The sequence below is a fragment of the Apus apus genome, chromosome 4, assembly GCF_020740795.1.
Source record: "Apus apus isolate bApuApu2 chromosome 4, bApuApu2.pri.cur, whole genome shotgun sequence".
Taxonomy (NCBI): Eukaryota; Metazoa; Chordata; class Aves; order Apodiformes; family Apodidae; genus Apus; species Apus apus.
In genome coordinates, this window is record NC_067285.1 from 86,486,720 (window position 1) to 86,511,774 (window position 25,055).

At 40.2% G+C, this 25,055-nt stretch overlaps 2 protein-coding genes across 3 annotated transcripts in view; one reads left to right on the top strand and one right to left on the bottom strand.

Moving 5' to 3' along the window:
* AASDH (aminoadipate-semialdehyde dehydrogenase) overlaps positions 1-11,080 on the top strand; it is a 44,840-nt gene extending 33,760 nt beyond the window's left edge. For both annotated transcript variants that reach the window (XM_051616533.1, XM_051616534.1), the window contains one exon: positions 9,942-11,080. In XM_051616533.1, the coding sequence (XP_051472493.1) occupies positions 9,942-9,989 (48 nt within the window). In that variant the 3' untranslated portion in view covers positions 9,990-11,080. The remainder of the gene's footprint in view (positions 1-9,941) is intronic.
* The window catches only part of CRACD (capping protein inhibiting regulator of actin dynamics), a 57,042-nt gene that overhangs the window by 8,708 nt on the left and 23,279 nt on the right, over positions 1-25,055 (bottom strand). Inside the window, exons 3-6 of the mRNA XM_051616548.1 lie at positions 14,754-14,889; positions 5,495-5,662; positions 2,898-2,966; positions 1,439-1,621 (exon numbers count right to left, since the gene is read on the bottom strand). Coding sequence (XP_051472508.1) covers positions 1,439-1,621; positions 2,898-2,966; positions 5,495-5,662; positions 14,754-14,889 — 556 coding nt within the window. The remainder of the gene's footprint in view (positions 1-1,438; positions 1,622-2,897; positions 2,967-5,494; positions 5,663-14,753; positions 14,890-25,055) is intronic.

Below are 25,055 nucleotides of genomic sequence, written 5' to 3' on the forward strand. Positions count from 1 at the left end.
ACTTGGAACTCTGTCCTTTAAGCCTGAAATAATTAGCACCTGCTTAAGGGTGTTATTTTGCCAGTTCTGTCATGGCAAATCTAGCTGTTACTTGCAGAGACAGAAGGTATTGCCTGCAGAAAAGATCTCTGCAATGCTGGCCCGGAAAGAACACTGCTCAAGGAAAAACAATTTGGTTCCTTTTCACAGATCCTGAGCTATATGATATCTTCCTCATTAGCTGTGCTGAGACTCCAGTTCTATTGCTGGCATTGTGAGACCATGCATGAAGAGAGAACCTAGAGCTCTCCAGCAATACTGTGCTGTACTGAGGCATGTGCTACCTGGTACCTGGTTCTCCCTGCCTGCCCCAAAGCCCTGTGGGGCATTCAATAAACTGAATTCAGATTTTCTTCTCAACTTATTCCTTGTCTGTATAGTGACATGGTCTGAAGATGAGCTATACCTGAAAACTGCTTCCCAGCACTTTCTGTGAGGAAGACAACTCAGCTAATGCCCTGTCTAGCTATTATTTGATGAGCCTTCTTCTGGCTTCAGTCAAACATTCTGTATAAACAAGAATTTTAAATTTAATTTTTCATAACAATAGTGATAAATCCATGTACAATGGTGTGGAAGAAAGGACAGTGGCCTCTCCTGAACCCTGTATTAGCTGAACAGTCGTGTTGCATTTACAAGAACTGGTAGGACATCAGGATTAAAAACAAAATACCCATGCACTAAGTTTACAAAGTGAGGATTTGATAATTCACTCTAGCTGCAGCAAGAACACTTAGGTCTTATTCTTTCCTACAAGACAATGATTTTACCACTGTCAGAAGCCCTGCCAGTTTTAGAGAGAAATTCTCTTTTTTCCCAAGCAAATTTTGCACTATCTGATTGCCTATACCACAGCAGCATTAACAGTGGCAGGTATCTTTCAGACCTTTATGACCCAATTTTTTTACTAGAAAAACCAGAAGCAGAAAGCTCTCTCAATTTAAAATCCTAGCAGAAGTACCTCAGGGGTAAGTTGTCTTTGTCTCAACTGGCTGTATTGAATCATAGACTATGCCGAGTTGGAAGGGACCCATCAGGATCATTGAGTCCAAATCCTGTCCCTGTGTAGGGCACCCCAAGAATCACACCATGTGCCTGAGAGCAGCATTCAAACGCTTCTTGAAACTTATTTGCATCTTCTCTTCAGCTAGGGTTTAATTCTTTAGGTCTCTATCTTGATTTCAAGAGAAAATAAAAGAAACATGCATTTTGTTTTGCCTTGAAGACATGAGATCTGTTGAGGAAGCTTTCAATAGCTATCTAACAGAGAGCTAGATAGTGTCTGGTGCACTCAGTTACAGTTATTTTGCATCCAGCTTCAAAAGCAATACCACCCAACCCCACCTCACCTCGCCCCCCCTCTCCCTCCTGCCTTGCTATCTGACCAGAGATTGAGCACCTTTGTTAGTCTCTTGTGCTTTCTGGACATTCTCTGCTTTTTTGGCTTCACTGACAGCTTGTGTTTAGCTGCACTGTTGTCTAGACGAGCAACAGCCTGGGGAACTGAATCCAAATTGATTGTTTCAATTGTACCAGAACAGGAAAATTGTCTTTTTGGTCGAGATGATTTGACTGGAGTGACCTGTTAGTATCAAAAACAAAGAAGCTATTAAGCTATTAGTTCCGTCTAAATAAATACATACATACTACACACACAAAAGAAAAAGCTTTTCCAGTTTTGAATTCAAAGGAGTTACTAGTAGAAAATATTTCAAATCCTGTTTTTCCATTATGCAAATAATGAACTTTGGCCATAAAAGTTACAGCTGTAATGTTTTCCTATTTCAACTATTACACATCTTTACACTTTTTACTTATAAGATAGTTAGACCATTCTAACTGAATTTTTTTTTACCATTTAGTTCCATACATAAGTTATTTAGAAAAGGAAGACCAGAGGCGGAGTTTTGAGCAACATCAAACACTGGGATATTTCAAAGTTTGCTTACTGTGGAAAAAATAGCTACATTTTAAATAATTTAGATTATACCCTTCAGGCAAGAGCAAGTCAGTTTGACTTATCTAAGCATGTTAATAAAACAGCTACAGAGCTGTACTATCTGCATGGGAGATGACTACAAAATTGGACCTCAGACTGGCCCAGTGCCTGCAGAAAACCTTCCTTGGAGTTGTCCAAGCTAGTACCAAAGAACAGCAAAAAATAAAATAAGATCATACTGGCTTCAATTGGTGCTTTTTTCACTTGCCCTTCAAACATTTGGGTTCAAAAGGTGCAAATAGGAAGTGATTTAGTGAGACTCCTCTCATGAATAAATACAGTGGAACTGTATGTCTAGACATACAGTGCAAGAGTGAGCCTGTAATCAGTCTGTCCCGTAAGTCACCAAGCTGTCATCCCTGAGACTGGTGCTTGGCACAATTCAAATGGAAAAAGTCAGAAAAAAAAGGCAGGAGAAAACATCTCCTGTAAGGAAAGAAAATCACATACATTGTTTTCAAGACAGCACTGTAATCTTCCAAGGTTAAACATATGCTAATTAGGGAACCAATTACTTAAAAGCTGATGGAACATTTTGCATACACTTATTGAATTACATGTAGGCATAACAAAGTAGTAGAAGTACTTATGAAAATTATGGCTCTATGATTAATACATCAATTGCAGGAATGTTGCAAGACTGGCAGAGACTGTGTTCTGCTGTTCCCTGCAATCAACTCATGTAGATTTCTCAATCTTAGTTATTGCTTATTTACTAGCCCCAAAGCTGCAAAACATTCACAGAATCTTGGATGGTCATGAAAGAATGAAATGTGTAGTAAAGCAAAAACTGTCAGGCTTCTAATAACTAAAATTAGAAAGTAACTTAGTGCAAACCAAGGGTAAAAAAAATTGTTACCTTTTCTTCCACTTCGTGTCCTGTTCCAGGCAAATTCATTGCTCTCAACATATCTGGAGTGTCCGCGGACTAGAAAACAAGAAGATTACCACAGCTAGATACTAAAATGTAAAGGATCCAAAATATATAATTCAAAGAACTTGTGAAATTATGCATTTAGAGTAGGATTTTTACAATTTCCTGTCACTGCAGGACTGATGGATAAGCAATTCTTGTTTCTAAATGCTGTGAGTTTCTCTTGTAGCTCCTTGTATCACTGCTGTCTGTACAGAAGCAGTTGCTGATACAGGACACCACAAAAGGTAAATTGCTCATGCTTCCTCAGCAAGATACCCAGGTTCCAAATAAACAAACAAACAAATAAATAAATAAAGTTTTGTAGGATTTCAATCAGCTCTAAATTACTTTATTTCCTCCTGACCTACCCCTAAGGAAAAAAATGCAGGAACTTGATCAAACAATGCTGCTGCAAAGAGGTTCAACTCCAGGTTCTTGGCAAGTCCTCTTCTTACAAAGCAAATTGGCTACCCTGGAGCAAGCAGAGCCTGGGACTCTGGGACTCCTTAGCTATCATTTCTTTCCAAGCCATCTCACAGGAGGGGATTTTTAAGGCTCAAGGTTTGAAGTGGTGTTCATCATGCCCTGAAACATTGTTTTTAATCATTATATGACAGTACTACTTCATAACCTAATGAATGCTGGGATCCCATTACACCAGGTGCACACAGTTGTTAGTATAAGGCCTAAATAATCAGCTTTTCAAGAGCAGGCTAAATGAAACCTGGAACTCTTGCCATTGATCGCAGTTACTCAGTTGAGAACATCAAAAGTCACAAAGCAACACAGGAAATCTTTTTGAAGGACAGCAGTGCTACAGGGTCCTTGACACCAAGTCCTGACAGAGGCCAACCCTGTCACTGCAGAACAATGCAGATAATCATGCAGAGGAGTTACAAGGCCAGAAGCAGAGAAAGGAGCAGACAGCAGGTATGCTGCCATGCAGCAGAAATCTCTGATGTAACAGGTAATGAGTGGGGTGTGATAAGAAGAAAGTACTGAGTGCTTTGGCTGACCCTGTGCATGTAGTATTGGTTTGTTAGTGCCTGCAGTCTCCTCTGAATAGGCATGATTGCTCCTTCAGCTTTTGGAAAAAGAATTATGCAAAGGGGCATTAATTTCATCTTCAAAATATAATACTTAAAAGAGTAGGTGGTAAGGACTGAGTCCCTCCCTCTTCATTTATGAAAAGATACTCCATTGTTTTGTTAGTGCTTGAATTATTTTCCCCTTTGAGCTGGAGGACACTCGGTGACATTCAGGTCTCCTGCAGGACGCAGCAAGAAGGCTGGCTGCAGAGAGCATATGTTGGTCTCAAACACAGAGTATCACCTAGTACCAGGGTACCTAGCCAAAACCTGCCCACAATCCCACTGCACTCTTTGTGCACACAGAGTGCTCTTGATTCACCTTAACTGACCGCTTCTAAAGGCAGTATTTGTGCAGAAGAAGAAATATTCCTTACTTCGGCTGCATTTTTATCCTCCCAGACTGCAGAGGGTGGGGCATAAGTGTGCAGGTCCAACCCAAATGCCTGGCTCTCTGATGGATCCAACCACAACCATGAAGGAAGTGGTCACAGAAGAGCTATGTTGCCCCTTGAAGACTGATGAGGAATTTGGGCCACCTAGGCCATAAATCTCCCTTCTGTGTGTTAGGCTGAATATAGGCATCAGCCGCAGAGGACACCCACTGCCTTTGCCTTCCACACCGCTGGTGCTGCTGCTAGTGAGCACAAGCAGAGGTTCATGGCCCTGTGTCCCTCCAGGATCTTCAGGGCTGCATGCACATGGTGGGTTGCTGCATGCCTTCCCCAAGGGTTCTCAGGCACATAGTCAGCTTCCTCCAGACAGGGAAGGGTGTCCCTCTGTCCCCTACACTCCCTCCAGCCATTACAGTCATACAGAGAACCAGTCTTGCCTAGAGGATTTCCAGAGAGCTTCCATCACTCACTGCATTTTTTTGCTGTCTGATCAAGAACCTTCTAGACAACTGAATGTCTACAGTTCCTCCTATAAAAATTCTAATGTATAACTTGAATAATTATTTTAATTATACTGGATGTTTGGATTTAGAGAGCATTCTCAAAATGTTTCTCCCCCTTCTTTGCCTTCAGTTTTGCCCATGAGAAATACAGATATTTACCCCAACACCCAAGATTTTATGGGTGTGGCTCCAGACCCCTCTCATTTTGGAATTTATTCCTTTTTGCCATTTGATGCCATGCACAACTTTCCATGCTGGGAAGTCCGTATTTCAAGGCTTTTTCTGTAAGAGAAAAAATTCCTGTCTTCTAGCTACTCTGTGAGTGATGTCTGCTTTGTCAGAAGCTCAGAGCAGACGTTCAAACTGGTAATTCTGTGGGATCCAGCTCAGGATGCCAAGAGCATACGGTTCTCACCAGTCCAAGAAGCATGAGTGCACCCCCATGAATCAGCCCGCTGGGCTCAGCTATGCCTCTCTGGAGACATCTGCTACACTCCAGTGAACTTCACTGCTCTAGTACCACTATAATGCATACAGCGATTTAAAGTGCTTACTTTATTACCACTGTCAGAGATCACTGTGTCCTGCTGCTGAGTCTCAATCTCCATGGGGCTACTGAGCAACGTATCCTCTTCTATATTAGTGTTTGCCTCCCCCAGTGTCCTCACGGAAATTGTCATTTGTGGAGGCTGCCCAAATTTTATATTCTTGGCCAACTGTTGCTGAAAAACAAGAAAAGAAAAAAAAAATAATTAAAAAATCATATTATGAGCAAAACAAGCTAGGTCTAGCATATGCCCCTTCTCCATGTGAAAGCTGCAGAGAAACACTCTGGGCAACTTCTGACTCTGGACCAAAAAAAAAAAAATCATCTTGAAGCTCACATTGCTGCAACATGCTGGCCAATCCTCTCCTTTTTCCCCACAAAGTGACCAAAGTCAGGAATTCACTGCACAACTTTTGATTTTGGCTGCTTAACTTAAGTTCTCGTCAATGCTGTCAACTTTTGCAAACTTCCTGTGAATTTTAAAATTTTCATTTTTAATAATAAATCCTAGGTTAAGACTTTGTTTAAACAAGTGAAGTATATATATATGAAGCCCTTCTGTCGCAAAGAAATAAATCATGAGCTAAGTGTACACTGAGAAGTTAAACAGCCCCAAAAGGCAACTGGTTTCTTCTCCAGCCCCTAAACCCTGCATCTCATGCATCTGTAGCTCTTGAGGATATCCCTACTGTGAGGTTTAGTCATAAGTTTTAAATCTTAAGGGTGCGGCATAACCGGGTTTTAGAAGAGGCAAAGTCTCGAAGGAAGGGAAACCCAGCTTCTGCAGATGCTTCATCTCATAGGAATAGCACCCAAACTCATGTCTGCTCATGGGCACTGCTGCATCACTGCTGTTGCACAGACAAGTTTATGCAGAGCACATGGAGTAGATGAAAGGATAAGAGCTTTCCCACCATTTATTTTCCTTGTTGATGTAATCTTCTCTTGTGGGTTACAAGAAAGTACTCTTGAATTATATCAAGCGTAAGATGAGTAAAATAAGTAGCATTTAATATCTGGCCTCTGGTAGGGTGAATTGGAGAAATTACAGCCCTGACTACTGCAGAGACAAACACCAAACAATCTTTGAAAGTGAACTTCTCTTTTGTTTAGACTTACGTGGGGAAGAAAACAGTTTCCCACATTGCAAAAGAGTTAGAAAAAAAATCTCTAGAAGGAGCAAATGGAGCAAGGAAATTTTTTTAAATAGATTTTCTTCCAGAAATATTTCTGGGAATCACTGTCAACTAGGAAGGAAGAAGCTGTGGAGTTACTTTCCTGCTTTACTCTCTTTCAAGCACAGAAAATTCCCAAAAAGAAATTTCCCCTTCTGTCTTGTGTTACTATGAACATCTACAGCTCAGCAATACTCAGTTCGACTGCGCAGCTTCTATTCAGTGGGAATGTCAGATACATAGATGGACCCCTGACATGAGTTTGCCCCGAGAACTGCAAAAGTTTGGAGTAGATAGCATGAAAAACAAAGATTTTTTTTTCTCCTATAGCACAGAATTGGTAGCATGGCTCAGGTGAGCAGTTGGCAAGGGAAGATTTGCTTTGAGCAGCCTGGTCTAGTGGGAAGTGTCCCTGCCCAAGGCAGTGGGGTTGGACCTAGATGATCTTTAAGGCCCTTTTCAACCCAAACCACTTTATGATTCTGTGATTCTTAATTTGATGTGTTTTCTAAGTTGAGGCTGCTCATTTTTTCTGAAAAAAGCCATATTCCCAGACAAATAGTTCTAGGCAGAAAACTGGAACTGTCAGCATTACCTGAGCAACTACCCAAGAAAGTAAGGATTTGTGTATCTGTTCCACGGTGAGAACATGCACACATATACATATTGCTTGCAATGTGTTTTGGAGAAAGGGATTGTGTGTTCTCTTGATCTTCTGATCAAGTTGTCATTGTGGGGTGATGAAGCTATTGTGGACAACGATCTGTGCTTTAAAATGAATGGCCTTTTAAAATGTTACCAAGCATGCCTGAGGGCTCTGCTGTAAATAGAAAAGTTAAAATGTTATTTTTCTAGTATTTTCAGGAAATAAGAGTATCCCTCATATTTATGGACCATGCACAGTTTTTTTTTTAAAATTACTTCAAAGTTTTAAAAGGTTTATTTGCTCAGGCTTGCATAAATTAGTTTGAATATCGAAGAAGAAACTCTAGTAAACCTCACATTCCTTTCAGGACAAGTGTCTCTTTTCTGTATTATATATTTATCGATTTTTTTAAAACAAATTTAGCTTAAATGAACATCATTAAGTTTTCCATTGGCCAGTTCCTTTCAGTGCATTCTAGTCTCCAAAGCCGAACACCAAAAGTCAAAATTTCAAATAGCTTGTTGCTACCACTAAGCAAATTTATTCTTATTGCTTTCGAAGAGCAATGTAAAACTTGCTCCTTGTTCTTTTTTAAAATGTGCTTATACTGTAACCACAATGCATTTATCCTCTTTCAAAAGAAATCATACAGATACCTTCTCTACCTGGTCAATCATAAAACCACTACAAAATGCATAATCCCTGCAAGAAAATTAAAAATCAACAACACAAACAGTCCAACCCAGAGGTGGAGAGATACATTAATTTAATCTGCAAGGCTGTATTCCCTGAAAAGGAGCATTTGCTTTGAATTTTTCAAAAGCTTCAGATAAATGTGTATTTCTGAACACAAAACTATAAATCCTCTGTACTTGAGAATTCCTCGTGCTGACAGCACATGGACAGTGGTTGCCTAAGGAGCATTATTTGCAACAGTGGTTATTAGAAGTTGCAGGCATGACATTTTGTTCTCCTACCACTGTGCAGTTACGTGTTTCAATACTCCTTTGGAAATCTGCAGAGATGGATACTGGTCTCAGTTAAATGAACCTGGTCTGTTTTGGTTTGAGCAAGAAAGCTTATAAGTTAGCAGCCAGAAATCACCATGCTGCTCCAAAATCCAGCTGTGAGCTAAAAGCAGAAGGAAAGAGATGAATGTTTCCTGCCTGCTGTCTTCCATTTCCACCTTTTCAACTCCAGTGGGCTTTTCCAGTCCTTTGGTTTGCAGCGAGTGGACCGGTATGTCCACAGGACTTACAAACCCTTCTCAGCAGCAAAACAGCGCAGCTACCACAAATGACAATTATACCACAAACAGCAACTGGAGGGACCACAGGCACAGGAAACCTTCTTAATGGAATCATCAAGCTGTGCTCCAGACCAGGTTTACCTCACCCCTGAGTTATTTTCTATGAGATTCAAGAGGTGCATGAGTTTGTCTGTTCACACCCACCTCAGGTGGCTATCGGTGTGGTGTCACTCAGCCTAAGGTGAGGGGTAGTGCTGCATGTCTAATAAAGACAAAGAAATATTGGGAATTCAGAAAAAAAGATGAAGTTTACACTCATCTGATTTATAAAATCTTCCTCAACTACTGCACCATGACACAGCTCCACTTTTATTTTGTGTAAAATAATTTGCTGAAATGTGATACCATTTACCTGCCATCTTTACACCAGTTTACCATTACTAACATCAGAAATTAAACTCCTAGGTTAAGCTGCTCTACATTACTTGGCACCTGCAGCAAATTAAAAAGCTTAGACTTTCAAAGCACTCTTTGTGTTTGCATAGGAAATGCCAGAGAACAAACTTTCCATATTAACCGGCAGAGAGCCCAGATTGGGCTGTACATCTCCTCTTTCACTCCAATTTGGCTCCTCTTCTGTGTACATGCCTGCTTGCATTCATGTTGGATTCAGCCCCCTGAAACCACATCATTCTTACAGCTCTGTGCCTGGAGTGAAGCCAAAGCTGGATCCACTGAGTTGCTTACTCTGTTCATTTTAAAATCACTAAAAACAGAGTGTACTATTTCAGCTGATTCCATTCAAACCAGTCCTACAAGAAGTGCTAGTTGTATTTGGCCTTCAATTCAAATAGCTATTTTTTATGTCTGTTTGCAATGCCCATGTATATAAATAATGTTTTCTAGTTATATATAATTGTGAAATGATGAGTTAATCAGTAATACTCGCCCTAAGAAAAGCCATACTGTTGAAATTCTTCTCAGCCCTGTACAGTCTTGCACAGTGACCTAAAAATCAAATGCCCTGAGAATAGGTAAGAAAAGGGAGAGCCTATACCAAGATTTTCTTTGTAATGGTCCAACGATTTATTACATCTGAAGACTTTTAGAGTCAATAGCCAGTTGGGAACTTTTTTGAATTTGTTTCATTGCTCTTTGAAGTTTTATAAATATTTTGTGGACAACAATGGTGTCTGGCGAGTTATACAGTCCAACTTCCATAAGGAAATGTTTGCTTCAGTTTGAACGTGTTACTAGTTTAACTGATGTTCATGTGTTCTCAGGCTGTGAAAGACCGAATAATTGTCCTCTATTTGTTTTCTTGATTCCACTTGAGACTTCATGCATCTCTATCATATTCTCTCTCTTATAATTTCTTTTCTAGGGTGAAAAGACAATTTACCTAATACAGGAAAACCTGCAGCATATCTAAATATGCAAAACACACTTTTTTTTTTTTTTCCCTCTCCATCAAAGACAGGGAATAAACTGGACAGCATTATGGGAGGAGTTATGTTGCTACAGCTGGAGGCTTTAGAAGGTAAACTAGATGTAGACCTATTGAAAAGGAGGAAAGCATTACCACCAGTCCTGGATATAAGATGCAAGGAGAGAACTATTCCACTCTTCATTGTTGAAGCAGCAGGTGGTTTCGGACATTACACTTCAAGAAGGATTTTGGGACAGTCCAAAATAGAAGAATGGTGAAGAAGCAAATTATATGAAATGACAGGGGAGCCCTAGAGAGATTATTCGGAGCAAACCCAGATGCAAATTAAGATTTCTGCATACAGTGGCAAAGGACTATTTACAGATGGTCATGTGTTAAGGCAAGACTTTCTGGAGAAGCCTGATGATACTTACAGGATCAAAGACTTTTGTCACCTGACTCTCCCCTTGCAATGTACTAAAAGCAAAGCAGATGTGAGTAAGGAAAGGGGAAGCTCATTTCCAGGGCTTAATATGATCATAGAAAAAAAGAGGATCTGCCCCAGAAATGCTGGAAAAAATGCTAAAGTCAGTTTATAAAATGAAAACAATTGTCAAATGTTATGAAGACAATGAGGCTGAGTGGCACTAGAAAATATTGGCAGCAAAGAAATTAATTACAAGAAATACAAAGCCAGGCAATCATGCAGTGAAAATTCACTCCCTACTCTACAAAATGCAGAGCACCAAGTTAAAAGATAATACCTTGGAGGTTTAGCAAATGGCTTTGTAGCCTTGTTGAGACCTGGGCAATACCAAACCCAAACAATGGGAATAGCTGGTAGAGCACAGATGTGCAATGCACAGTAGGGGAAGCACTACCTTGATCATTAGCTAGGATATGTTAATGACTAAAAGAAAGGGGATCCCAAACTGAGCAGTCATAAGGTCGGACAAGAAGCAAATTATTTATCATTAAAAGACAGGGAAATTTGAATTTTAAAATTGTCAGTTAGAATTTGACCAAGAACTCTGGATTCTAAAGCCATGTTTTTATCATAATTATTTACTGTTTAATAAATGGTATTTTACTAATTTACAGAGCAGAGGCTTTTTTTGTTTTAAACCATGTGGCCACATGGAACTGAAAAAGATCTAGCCCAATAGTCCCTAAAAGCAGTAAGCCATATGCCATACTCAACATTTAATATTTCTTGCAGCTGAGTGCTGCAGCCTTATGCATGGCAGATGACCTGAGACACATTCAGTGAAGGCAGACAGCAGAGAACAAACTGTCCTGCTGCCTCCAGAGGCAGAAGCAGTGCCACACCACGGTATTGTACAGTAAAGGGGAGATAACAGCTTAGACCCATCAGGATACTAACACTCAAAACAAGTTCCCACTTTACTTGCTGCAGCTTTTGTTAGTCTGAAACAACAGCTGCCTTCTGTTCATTTGTTGACCATTTCTGGCAGATATCAGTAGAAAGAAAAGTCACATCTGTGAAACATGAGGCAGTGGATCTAACACACTTCGATACAAGAAAAAAAACAACCCACTACCCTGTGAAACTCCCAGAGCTTCTTTTGTGTTTGTTCTGACACACTGCTAGACTTAGATTATAAACATTCCTTGTGTCCCGTTGACAGTCCTGTATGAGAAATACAGCACCAGATCCCAAGAAACTAAATTAATTGAGTATTAAAGCTACCAGTGCCTGAGGTACCATTTCTTTGTGGGAGCAGGTTTGAGCTGACTTTAAACACTGGATCTTAAAAACTAGGTAATGATAAATCTCAACAGATCCAAAGGACAAGGAAAAGTCTGCTTTTACAACAGCAGATGCCTTGAGCCAACACAAGTAGCTTCAGGACACACAAAGGCTATTTGGGCTTCTCAGCCTGACTTCTACAACACACTAAAACCTTTTAACATGTCTAAATCTATTTACAGAAAGCCAGATAAGATGAATGCTGCCAATCTTATTATCAATATAAAGATATGAGACCCGGTCCAGAAAGAACTAGTTTACCTTTGCACACATAATCAGAAAGAGAATTTCTACAATAGGAAGCTGAAGCAGTGCATATGCTGGCCAGCTGCCCAGACTGCTACAGAGTTTTGCACCATTACACAACATTTTTTGTTTGTTCATAAACATCCAAAGTCAGCAGAAATTAAAGGTGAGGAGGAGGAAGTGCTTTGGTGGTGAGCAGAATGAGATCTGGCATCCTCAATATTAAATGACTTGTATTTCTACTCTGATTTCAAAACCCTTTCACCTAAGCATGGTACCTCTTCCAAAGATTTATGTTTTGCAGGAACGTTTTCTGTACAACCCCCAAAAAATTCATGAAAAGGGTTAAAAATCTACAGAGCCTTTGAGAGCCTACAAAGCACAGGTCACTGAATCCTGGCAGCTCTTCTTTACTGAGGAGCATCTTGCCTGGCAAAAGGAAACTGGAAATGCTGTGCTTCCACTGTGACATACAAGCTTGAGCAAACCCACAGTTATGTTGGTGCCTAAGGGGAGCTGGCCACAGAATTGGTTTTGAGGAGTGTAACCCTCTTCAGAAGACATGACTGTTTCCTCTTCTTCCACCCCTTGAAGAAATACAGATGTTGCCAGTGGGAGTGAGCTTGCAGAAAGGGACTTCAAAGTAGATGCAAGCTTCTGATACTGGAGACCGAGTACCAATGTTTTGTGTGATTGTAGAATGATGCAGCAAAGAGTCTCCTTTCAGAAATACTATAGCAGAAGAAAAGGATGGGCTATGAAATTGGGAGCACATAAAACCTTCAGACAGGAGTGACAGTCCAAATAAACTGGTCAGACCTGGGATCCTGCTCTAAGGTCACCTAAAAATGTGCAATGGGATTTTGGCATGATCTTGTCCTAAAACTCAGGGTATAGTTATGGAGATCATGGCTAGGGAAATGGTGACATTCATGTGCTGGACAGCAGGTTTTGCAGGTACAAGAGGTGGCCCCTAGGCTTGTTCTATGGAGCCTTCCCATGAGGTTATGAAAACAAAATCCATGGACATTCAGATGGATGTATAACTTATCTGTAAACATGTAAATAGACAAAAGTGTAATTTACAATCTATTATACATTTCCTTTCTGATTTAATGGATTGCTCTGGATATCACCATCTCCCGTAGAGCAGAAAAAGCTGAATTGGGGATTTTGTTACAGGCTGGGTTGCAGCTATATTGAAATGATAAAAAATAACTACTATTCTTCAATTTTAAATAAAAATGTCACCATACAGCTAAAACAACACTCTCCCTTAAAATACACCCCCAAAAAAGGCTCATGCAAAGTTCACACGAACAAAAGAGTGTCACTGCCTATTAATTTTGTGACTTTCAAGAGTGACTATTCTTGCTTTAATTTTCTTGAGTTACCATTTGCTTAGTGAAGATGTATGTTAACATTTGCAGTAACTGTACTTTTTATCATATCTCTGAGTTTAGTGAAGGCAATTATCTCCAGTGGGAATGTTAAGGTGAGTTTGAAAGTGGGAGAAACCAAGCCTACAAAGTGAAAAGACTTTGAGAGAAAAAGTGATGTACTGAAGCCGAGACCAGAGATGCAACAGAAGTCAGTGGGCTTTGTATCCAAGAAACCCAAGCCTTCTGTAAGACAGATCTAAGTACCTCAGGCCTTTGACCAGTCAGCAGTCATTTAAAAAATAATGATTTCTAGCCTGGAAAGTAGCATGCATTCAATCTACCTGAGCCAGAGAAATTTAAGCTGAAAAACCAGCAAAGGGAAATTGGAGCTGTCTTAGCATGGCTTCTGCTTCAAAGTTCATCTACTGTCAGCAAAGCCAATGCTGTTCAGGTGCTCTGTCTGCTGATTGCACTGGGCAGGAAGAGGGAACAATTTCATCCTGAAGGTTGGATCTGCCTACTGTCAATGATCTCTCACTCACCGGAAAAGACGCACTGCAAGTAGACTTTGGAGGTAAAATAAATTCAAGGCATTTTACTAGTAAGGAACAGGGTAACAGCATATACACAGCATTAAGAATTTATCAGCATTTTGACAGGACATGTCACCATCCTGAGCAATACTGAAATGTGCATCTGAAGGACAGCTCTGTCAAGGTCTAGATAGGTGTAGAGCTGGGAATCTTACTGATGCACAAGAAAAAAATATAGTTACAGCACTAATGCAACAAGAGTTCTGGAAGGGAAAGCAGATCATGTAAAGCTGTTCAGAAGCAAATAACCAAATGAAGTGTTTATGTAGTTACATATGTGCTGTTTGCTTTCGAGAGATAAACATATCCACCTTTCATGAGAACCACTGAAAGGACAAGAAGGAACAGAAGGAGAAAAAATAAAAAGTAATGCTTGTAAAAGAATAATTAAATCAGCTTTACAAAGAAGTCTCATTCTGCATGCCATTCCCTGTCAACAACATCACCCTCATTTTTTCACTCAGAACCACATCTGTAGGTCTTAGAACCGTTCAGGACATGCCAAGACCATGAGTTCAATTCAAATGAGTTGCACACAATGCCAACACTTCCACAGATTTTCTTGCAGCATCACTGCTGTACCTTTCAAGACCAAAACCAAGACCTTCTGCAAATTATCTGAATTATTTACATGGCTTCTGGCCAGATATCTTACACGGATGAGAAACCGTCCTAAGACTATTGAAAAAGCAACCCACCTTTATCCACATTTAACACATTCTGGAGACCATTTCCCACCACATTTTAAATATTTTCCCCACTTACAATTTCTTACCTGAAGAGTTTTGACTTTTCCTAAAACATTCTCCTGTGACATTGCTTGGATGGCCTGTTCACCCTCTGTTCTCCCATCAGGTATAAAAATACTGTCATGGGAAAATGCTCGACTGCCCATAGAATAATGGGAGGACCTGTAATTAAAACAGTTGAAAATAAATAAACACAGTGATTATTTTAGAAGAGTGACCCTTCATATTATAGCTGCTCTACCATAGAGATTTGCCCTCACCCTTGCCTTCTCCATAAAAGCTTTAAACAGTCTCAGAAGGGAGGTATTTAACACGTTGTACCTTCATGTACAGATTTTTTTTCCGGAAGAATACTGAGCGGGGTGTTTTTAATAGGGATGTTGAGAAATGCAACTGATTTTCCTTAGAAGCCTCAAATCTAAATGGTACTTCTAGGATACTGGGTAGATGATGATGATATATTCAACATATTTAGAAATGCTGAAATCATGCTTCATTGGGCCGAGGCACAAAAGGCAAGACAGCAGGTCCCAAGCAAAGGTAGCACTACAACACAAAAAGAGCCAACCTGCTTCTAAAGAGCTACCTCATTTAGCTGATTACTTAGCTGTTCCTATCCCCATGAGTGTGATCACACTGACAATAATATGTTATTATCAACCCCCCAAACGGATACGAAGCTTATTACACCATCCCATGCAGGTCTGATTTGCAATAAATAGTGAGAAATGCCCATGTGTTACTGTTGAGCTGGATACCCATGCCAAGGAGGAGAGTGCATCACCAATGTCCTAGTTATATGGCTGCTCTAAATCCACAGGCAAAAAGATTAAGTAAAAAGTGGTTTTCTTTACTGGAGATTTTAAAGCATCATAAAGAAAACTGAGAATTAAAAATAATAATTATATATATATATATATATAAAAAAAAAACAAACACATTTGCCTGTTGTTACTTTGGCTTTGGAAGGCATTCTGGGGGAAAATGTTTGAAAGTGATGTTTTGTCTCACTTAGACTATTTTATGGTGAGTGGAAAGCCAGTAAAATACAAACATGACAAAAGCCATAGCAGAAGAAAGTTCAACTGAGAGGTCTTCCTTTAATAATCTATTGACAACTCTGTGGAACCCATTTACAGTTTCAGTAAATCAACAATTTGGAAAAAAAATGCACTTTTTATACCAATCTAACACAACCTTCTGTTTGATCACCTATGTGATTATAAACTAAAACTTCACCAAAAGCAAAGAGGATTATTCTTGCAGAAAAAGGAATAGGAAAAACAACAGGAAAATATAAAGCCAATCATATTTATGAAAATCAGTATATAACTTTGTTCTCCCTTCCAAAATGTGCTGAAAATATTTCTATTCATACTTACAAAAATGTTTGGAATGTATTTATTACATCTTTATCTCATTTTTTTTCTGCATTATGAAAAAACCCTTTTTATGTAAAAATTATAATATTTTCTTACCAAGAAAGAATGTTAGATAGGGTTACATTAACCTTTTAAAACAAATTATAGGCTAATCTTGACTTTTATAACAAAATTTCTTACAGAAATCCTGAAAATAATAGGTAAAAAGCCACCCACAACCTCTTAATGTCTTTAGTGTATATTTAAAATACATTTGCACTCACAAAATAAATCACCCAAGCTTTTGGAGAGAACACACACTGTGCCCTATAATATTTAATCCTCCATGCAAGCACAGACTAACTGAAAAACTATTTTTAACCCAAAATTAATATTTTAACAACATACTTTCTTTGAAACAAACCAACACACAATCAAGCAAAGAGCTGGTCAATATTTCATAGCATTTTTAGCTATCAAAGAGGGGAAACATTTAATTGGTGCTAATGCTATATCCTATTTTAGGTTTATTTTTTTTTATAGAAAACACAACTTGATTGCCTTGGGCTGCTAAAGGTAATATATCTTATTTTAGAAACCATCTGTTAGAGAAACCATAAAAGTATATTTTTTAATCCTCTTCTAAAAAGGTTTCTATAAAGAATCATCATGACTCAGCCTGTACATGGCACTGTGGTAAAATTGCATGGCATTGCAATACATCCACCTCCCTTCCCCATCCAGGAATCAGCACATGAACCACAGTTTGAGAAATATCCCTTAAATGGAGACAAATTCCTTGCAGGGCCAGCTTGCAAAATTAGTGGTTTGAGACAAAGCTGAATGAAAGTTGGCTTTTCCATACAACCACATAGGTCTGTCTGAACCAAACTGCATTGCATTCAACAAGGGGGGGATAAAAGTCTATTCACAACCAAGACTGAGGAGAACATGCAAAATTTGACAAACTAGCCTATGTCAACCCCTCCTTCATTTGCATGGTTTAATATGTGAAGAAACTGCCGCAGGTTCAGAAAGCAAGGCCAGTTTACCTTTCAGCTGAGAGATCTGCTGATGATGCATAATCCAGGTCATATTGTGCTCCAGAGAGGAACATCTCTCACAGATTTTCCCAGCAATTCTGTGGCTCAGATACCTGTGGCTTTGTCTCACAGTTCCTTCACTGTGTGTATGACACCATTCTCCTCTTTTACTGTCCAGTGGGTTGGCATTCTCATACTTAAAATTAGACACCTCATGTTTATCCCTGTTGTTTGCTACAGCTAATTAGTAGGCAAAGGTTGCAATTCAGGCACCAAAGAGCTTAGTGACTTGCTTGCAAGTTGTTCTTGACCTTATTAATGAGTTTGTTAATATTAAAGTTGGGAACAGCCATCCTGCAGCTTTTGAACTGGATGGAGTTTGCTAGCAGTTCAAAATCCCAAAACTTCATCTGACCAGCAGTAGGGATGATCTGGCAGTAGGAACTGCCTGATAACCTGAGTCCCTAAAATGGACTTTTTACATGAGCATTTAGCAAGAGGACAAGGAGGAATGGTTTCAAACTGAAAAAGGGAAGATTTAGATTAGATATTAGGAAGAAATTCTTTATTGAGAGGGTGGTGAGACACTGGAAAAGGTTGCCCAAGGAATTTGTGTGTTCCCTTCCTGGAAGAGTTCAAGGCCAGGTTGGATGGAGCTTTGAGCAACCTGGTATAGTGGGAGGCAGAGGGGTTGGAACTAGATGATCTTTAAGGCCCCTTCCAACTCAAACCATTCTGAGATTCTGATTCTATGAAGAAAAGAGCGACTGCTGAGGTAGTGCTGGTGAACTGCCTAGGACTGATGGCTGATGATTCTGATCTTCCCCATCCTGCTACAGAGCTAACACCCCTTTTTTCACTCTCCTCGTGTTCTACTTTCAGAAAGACTGAATTTAAGTTATATTACAGGATGAATAATTGAGTTCCCTTCCCTGCTACCACCATTCCCATCTCTGAAGATTTTCTCAGAAGCCTTTACACAATACCATCCTCCCAATCTCCATCTACAGTAGACTGTGTAGAAAGCCCTCCCTTGTGTGTTGACAGCAGGAATGGCTTTTGATAGATTCATGGTGTGTCAGAGACCTGGGCTATAGTTGTAGCGATAGTCAAAGGTAATACAGTTTCAAACTGCCACATCACTTCCAAGAGATGTGGGAAAATAAGTGGCATCAGTTTATGATCACTTCTGTGGATAACACCGATGACAACACTTCAGAAGCTGTTTCTGCTGAAAATAATGGAATCGTCATCTGACTCAGTTCCAGAAACCTGACTGAATTAAATGAATTATGGATGTGCTATAGCAAAATACAAAGTACTTTCAGCAAATCCTTAGATATATTCTCTCTGAAGATGTGTTGTAACCCAAGTATCATGTTCCTGTTTCAGTTCCAAAACACAAATTTTCAAAATTAGTTTTCCCATAGTCAAAGTGAAGTTAAATTCTGTGCATTCTCAGAGGAGCTTTTTGCCATACCTATGTCCCTCTTCAGATTCCTGAAGGCAGGTAGGAATACTTTGTTTTTCAGCAAAACTAAGGACATACTTTTCACCTTTTGTTATTAGGATGAAATTATCAAGAACTACCGCATTTTAGAGAATGTCTGAGGGGTTCTCTGAAATATGTGGGCTTTGACACACAGAGTGCACCAGAATATGTCTTATCTTCAGAGTACCCCAAGAGCATAAAAGTGCCACAGAGCAAAGCATCCCATAGGATTTTTACAAATTATGAAGCCAGTGGTGTCAAAGGTGTGGGGAATAGAGCAAGACATGGAGTACAAGGAGCACACCATATCTTGACATCCTAACCTGAGTTTGACGGTATTTAGCTGTAAAAAGCAATACACAGAATACACTGCATTCCAAACTAGGGTTCTCCTGTGCAAAATGTATCTTTATCAGACCCTTTGTTCAATTAGGTGCTGATAAATTCATTCCCCTTGAAAGGGAGAGCACCTTCTATTGTATTTTAGACTTCTGCAAGATTTCCAGAAAACCAGAGGTAAAACAGATCACATAGGTACTGAAAATATCACAGATCTAATGCTTCTATGCATGAAATTGGCTGGCAAAAACCTCTGTACAGTGGACCCTCTTCCCATTATTCACTCTAGCTGAAGTGTCTGTGTGTGCTAAGAATCTAGGAAATGTCAAACAAATCCCTTACAGCTCTAGCTGCTCCAAGTCAGCACTGGGTGAGGTATCACCCTTTCTCCCTTTATCTTCCATCCCCTGGGTTCCCATCACTTCTTTTGTAACTGTTCAGGGCTCATGGTTCACATGAGAGAATTCAGAAAGCTGTTCTGGCTGAACAACTAACTCCAAAACCACCCAAACCAAACCAAGAACGTATCACCAAACCCCCAGATCCCACACAGCTTTCTGGTTCGGCTGAGCAAACACTGCCACAAATATTCATGACAGTTGCATAGCCAGAGAGCTCCTGGACAGAGTTGGACAACTGCACTCCAGGCTTTGATCAGCTCATTCTGCTGTGGGACTACACCCTGAAGTACATCAGAATCTGTACAGGGGCGATACTGCAAAGAATACCTCAGTACTACCTCAGTGCTGGTGGCTATTATATTTTAGACCGCATTTTCCTCCAGAGCTGCTTTTCCTCTCTAAGACAAATGTGGGGTCCTTAAAATGGGGAATTTTTGGCAACAGGGAACACTGAGTGCTCAGCTCTTGCATAATCCCCAATCAGTGCATTACTGTTAGTACAGAAAGCTCACATCACCAATTGCCTCTTCGATGTGTCATAAGTGTTCCTCCCACTCTGATATTAAAGAGTTAGAAATAGAAACTGGAAAATAAAGGGAAAGAATTAGTTGTTCTGTTCTTTCATGTTTGTAGAGATTAAGGAACAAAATATCTCATGACTTTCACTGTTCTAGATTTCCACTAAAAAACAATTCTGTAATCAGTAGAAAACAGAGCCAACTTTTTAACATACAGCCACTTTTAACACTAAAAAATTCACAAAGCATTCAAAGCAAGAACAAATTTGTTTTAGCTAGGTATCGACCCATAGTATAATCCCTTCAAAGACATCTGAGAGTCACCTCTCAAAATAGTGCCCCAGGGAAATGACAAGTGCAGTGATAGGATGCCTTTGCTTAATGTTTTGTTTTAAAAAAGAAATCTGATTCCAACACTTTGCATCTCCCATGAATGTCCCCAGGACAGCTAGAGATGAAAAAATTAAATTACATTTTCTAGTCAATCCAGAGATGCATTAATACTGTAATAGTAGAAAATGAACTGTAATTCTGAACTGTATTTTTAGTGTCCTCTCTTTCACCTGCCATGCTGGAATGTGAATTTTGGTTCTAACTCATGCCTGGATGCGGAACATTATCCATGCTGCAACATAACTCTGAGTTACAGCTGTGCTCAGACAGCATGTCGCTTCATTGCATTAACCAATCTGGACTATAAACAGGGTCCTTACAAGCTGAACAGACAGAAGCAAGATATTTTTACCAGGACAGTTGAAGGATTATTTTTCATAAAGTTAACTTCGGGACCAGTTCTGAGCTCAATCTAAAGATGTCTCCGTATTGCCCTTGGGAATTGCCAAACCTCAGGCCAGTAATTCTGGGAAAGCTGCGGTCCAATTGTTATGACCCACCAGTCCCACTGATGCCAATCACCTGTCTTGCAGCTTCTGTGTTACTAGCCCTGCTCATTTCAAAAGACATACTGCAACTTTATCTTATACAAAGCTAATAACGTAACTAACGTCGTGATCATTAAGGGCATAAAGAGTAATCATGGGAAGTGTCAGGGTCCTGACTGTACTAATAAGCTTCAATATCCCTGACCAGCCTTACTTAGGTCCTCCACCCACACACATGGGTCCAGAAGTTCACTTAAGATCACAGTTGAGGCTTTGGTCCCTGCCTCAGCTATGCTGGAGGAGTGCTGGTCTCCAGTTCAGCCACAGCTGTGCCTAGCCACGAAGCCCCTTGATCTAGACCTCTAACTGCAGACTGAGTTCCCAGCTTGCCCTTGGCCCTGCCTTCTCACTGTGGACCTGCAGGGTGATCATTTGATCTGACCCTCAGCTACAGACGGGCTTCCTGGCTCAGTTTCTGGACTGCCTTAACATCTAGATATTGCCTTATCTGTACTGCTGGTTGGATCTGGCCACCATCCCAGAAAATGTCCTGCTTGTTTCACTCAGATACTGTGGGGACTGGGCCCCGGGTGGTGAGGCCCCTATGCTGCTGTGGGATCTCCCTTGCTGCCTCACTTGCCTTCCCTGAAGAAGCAGCTCTGCCCTTGCTGCTTTCTGACAAGAAGGTAATGGGGTGGGACTAGATAGTTCTTTACACACCAATTTAATTTAATTGCTCACCAACTCCTCCTACCTCAGAAAGTCTCAGTATGCAAAGAAATGTTACCACTCTCTTTTCTAGTAATTCTGCAAGTGAATCCCTAACACAACTTGAGGGTTGTGGACAAGTTGCCAGTTGTTACAGAAACACACAGGATAGTGGAAGGAACAGGGCTCTAAATGGTCCAGCTTCACACACCACCTGGTAATCCACTGCATGTGACGCTATTCTATCAAACAGCAGCATGTGTTTATACAAAACTTCATCTACAATAAGGCAAAGTGTAGAAAAAAGAAGAAACCCTGAATTTGCTCTGTAGATATACATTTCCACAATCCTGCAATATCTTATAATATAAAATGTATCTCTGGCCTTAAATTCAGTTTCAAAAAAACCAGCACGTCATGATTTATAACTTGTATTCAGCCTCATAGCTGTTGGTGTTAACAGCAAGCATGGGACCTACAGGAAAGCTCAGGAGGGACTTTTTATAAGGGCATGTGGTGATGGGACAGGGGGTAGCAGTTTCAAACTGGAAGAGGGGAGATTTAGGTATTAGGAAGAAATTCTTTATTGTGAGGGTGGTGAGACACTGGAACAGGTTGCTCAGGGAAGTTGTGGAAGCCCCCTCCCTGGAAGTGTTCAAGGCCAGGTTGGATGGGGTTTTGAGCAACCGGGTCTAGTGGGAGGTGTCCCTGCCCACATGGGGGGATTGGAACTGGATGACCTTTAAGGTCCCTTCCAACCCAAACCATTCTATGATTCTGTGGAAAGGAAGTGAAAAGTCTCAGTTAGCCTTGGTGAGAATAAGTGCTATATAGTGATTGTATTTAGCTCATAAGAAGAAAGGGAGAGGAAGTAAGACAGCACGTTATACTACAGAGGGTAACTCTGCTTGGTTCCGGAGCCCAGCCCTAGACCTTGCCAGGTGCAGAAAAGGCAGTTGCCATGCAGAATCTGCAAGGAAGTAAAGTATATGATGATTAGGGGAATGCAATTAAAACATCTGAAAGAGAGGCAAGGGAAAAGAATGTTAATGGCTGTTGCAGAGAGAAAGCCTGCTGAAGAGTTCTCAGGATCACATGCAAACTGCAGTGTAGACAGTGAGGCATCTTTGCACTCAGGTACCAGCTGAAAAAAAAATCCTTGACAAGTTGATGGCATTTAGTGCAAATTTCTGATATGTAATAAAATGGAAAGAAGTGGTTATAAGTTCTAGCTCTCGTATCTGAAAACAAAGCTTCTGGAGCACAAAGACTTCAGCAAGTCAGTAACAGGAGGGAGGAGCATAAGAAGAGCTGAGTTTTCAGGAAAGGGTAAGAACAAGAGAAACAGTGAGCATGATGTTAGTCTTATGTTCTGCTGAGACACCTGGGAACATTTCAGGAAGGCTTTCCCCCTCCTCTGCTCTAACCACGTGCCACTCAGTACATCATGTCAGAAATGGCCACTGATACGGTGCTTGTGACTCCTCTCCCGTGATACTCAGCTGCAATATATATTACAGAAAAGGTGAAACAACTCTAATTTCACCAACACCTGTAATGAATCTTATAAAAGGATCCATGCAATGAAGAACTGCAGAAAGCAAAGCGGCTCTTTGCCACAACCTTTTCTGTCCTGGAACACACGTTCATTCCTGCAATACACCTTGTAACCCAGAAATAAGAAACTCATTCAACGTGGATCCATGTCAGCTGACACAAGTGAGGACAATACAGACATGCTTTGTTTCTAAAAGCCTTACAATGGACTTATGTTGCTTTGCTCTTCTTGGACTTGAAGAGATATATACTGAAATTAGTGCAGCTAAGATGAGGGCTCCAGGAGAAGGCAGCCATCAAGTACCACTGCACCAAGGCACACTCCCTGGACTCAGGAAGGCACTTAAACGAGGCAATAACAAGGGACATTAGGAGACTGACAAAAACCAATTGCAGAAATCAGGCTGATAAGCAACAGAAAAAAATAATTGCTTAGTGTATGAAAATTGGATGTGACAAATGGAAGATACCTTGTTGTAGTGGTTGAAATTGTCCAAGAAAGAATCAGGATGCTCCCCGGGACCCAAAACACAACAGCCTCTGATTCTCTGTGTCTGGTTGTTTTAATGTTTAACCACTGGGATTTATGAATGCATAGGTACACTACCAGCTAATAAACCAATACATCAAAAAAAGTTTTCTTATTCTTCCTATTTTAACAAAGCAGACTCTTACAAGTTATCACTTATAGGTTGTTTGGTTTCCCTCTTCACTGCTCTCAAATTTAGAAACTGAGCAGCTGAACTGGTGGTGAATCATTTTCATGAGATGAACTCTATTAGCCATGCAGAAAAAACAATGCACAGACATTAATAGCTTCTATATTAGGCTTACATGTTTGAGTTGGAGGTACAAGCAAGACTTAACTTGATGAAGATCTGAAAATATCATGAGCTGTTTTTGGAAAATTCGGGACAGATTGCACATCAACAACTTTGATAAGTCTGCTTTGTAAGAGTCCATCTAAATTATATGCTGAAACCAAACTGTCCGTGAAATCCCTGAGATGGGCAGGAGCAGGAACATCAGATTTCAAGTCCTGCTGCTGACTGTCATCTGCACCAAATTTTACATTTACAGGTAGTACAGGAATGCTAATAAAAGACAAACATAACCTCTGTCCTACTCTTTTCACTGTTGCCCACCAAAGTAACATACGAGGCACTCTCCACCTGAAGCGCATCATCCACTGAGATGACACGGAAGTCTGAGCTGCAAGGTGAATGTGCCATCAGAACACAGGGTGGGATTGCTGAAGAGGCAACAGGAAGTCCAGAAATAAAGAGACCAGTTTCTCCTGATTGTTATTCTTTTTTGCCTTACTTAATCAATCAACACGTATTCTTTCAAGGTACATGTCAGGTAATTACCTGAGCAATAATAAAAGAGCCTCCTGAGAGATGAGAAAAATATAATTATATACATTTTTAAGGCCAGTCTCTATGACAACGAGAGTGAATGCCATTGATCAGCAGTTAGTAACCATGGCCATGTTTGCTGCAGATGAGTTGTTCTCCTTCACATGAGATGCAAAATGAAACTTAAGTATTCAGAAACTAAAACAGAGGTACAAGAGATGGGTAGAGGAATAAACTGTATCACCTCCTAAACCCAACTTAGATAACGTGCTGTTACTGGATGAGTGGAAGACCACAAATACCTGCAGAAATTCCCAAGCAGAGCATGCTATTAAGAAAAATCAGATGAACAATTTTGTTTTTTGAGGTAAATGCTCAGCTTGGAAGAACCACAAAAAGGATAGCTGAGCAAAGAACAAGCCTCTCCTGTCTCTAAATTCTGTGAAAATGAGCACAAGAATACAGGTCCCAGATGGCACTTTCCAGAAGAACATGTGTTTTATTTATTGTACATATTCTCTCAAAGCTGTGATGTTCCTGCTCTGTGTATGCATAAAGCCCATATAAATTGCATTCACAGTAGCAAAGTTCACACAGGCTAAAACCAAAAAGTACACCTAGTGCTGCTTTTTTTTTTTTTTTTCCATGAAGATGAAAATTTAAAAGGGAC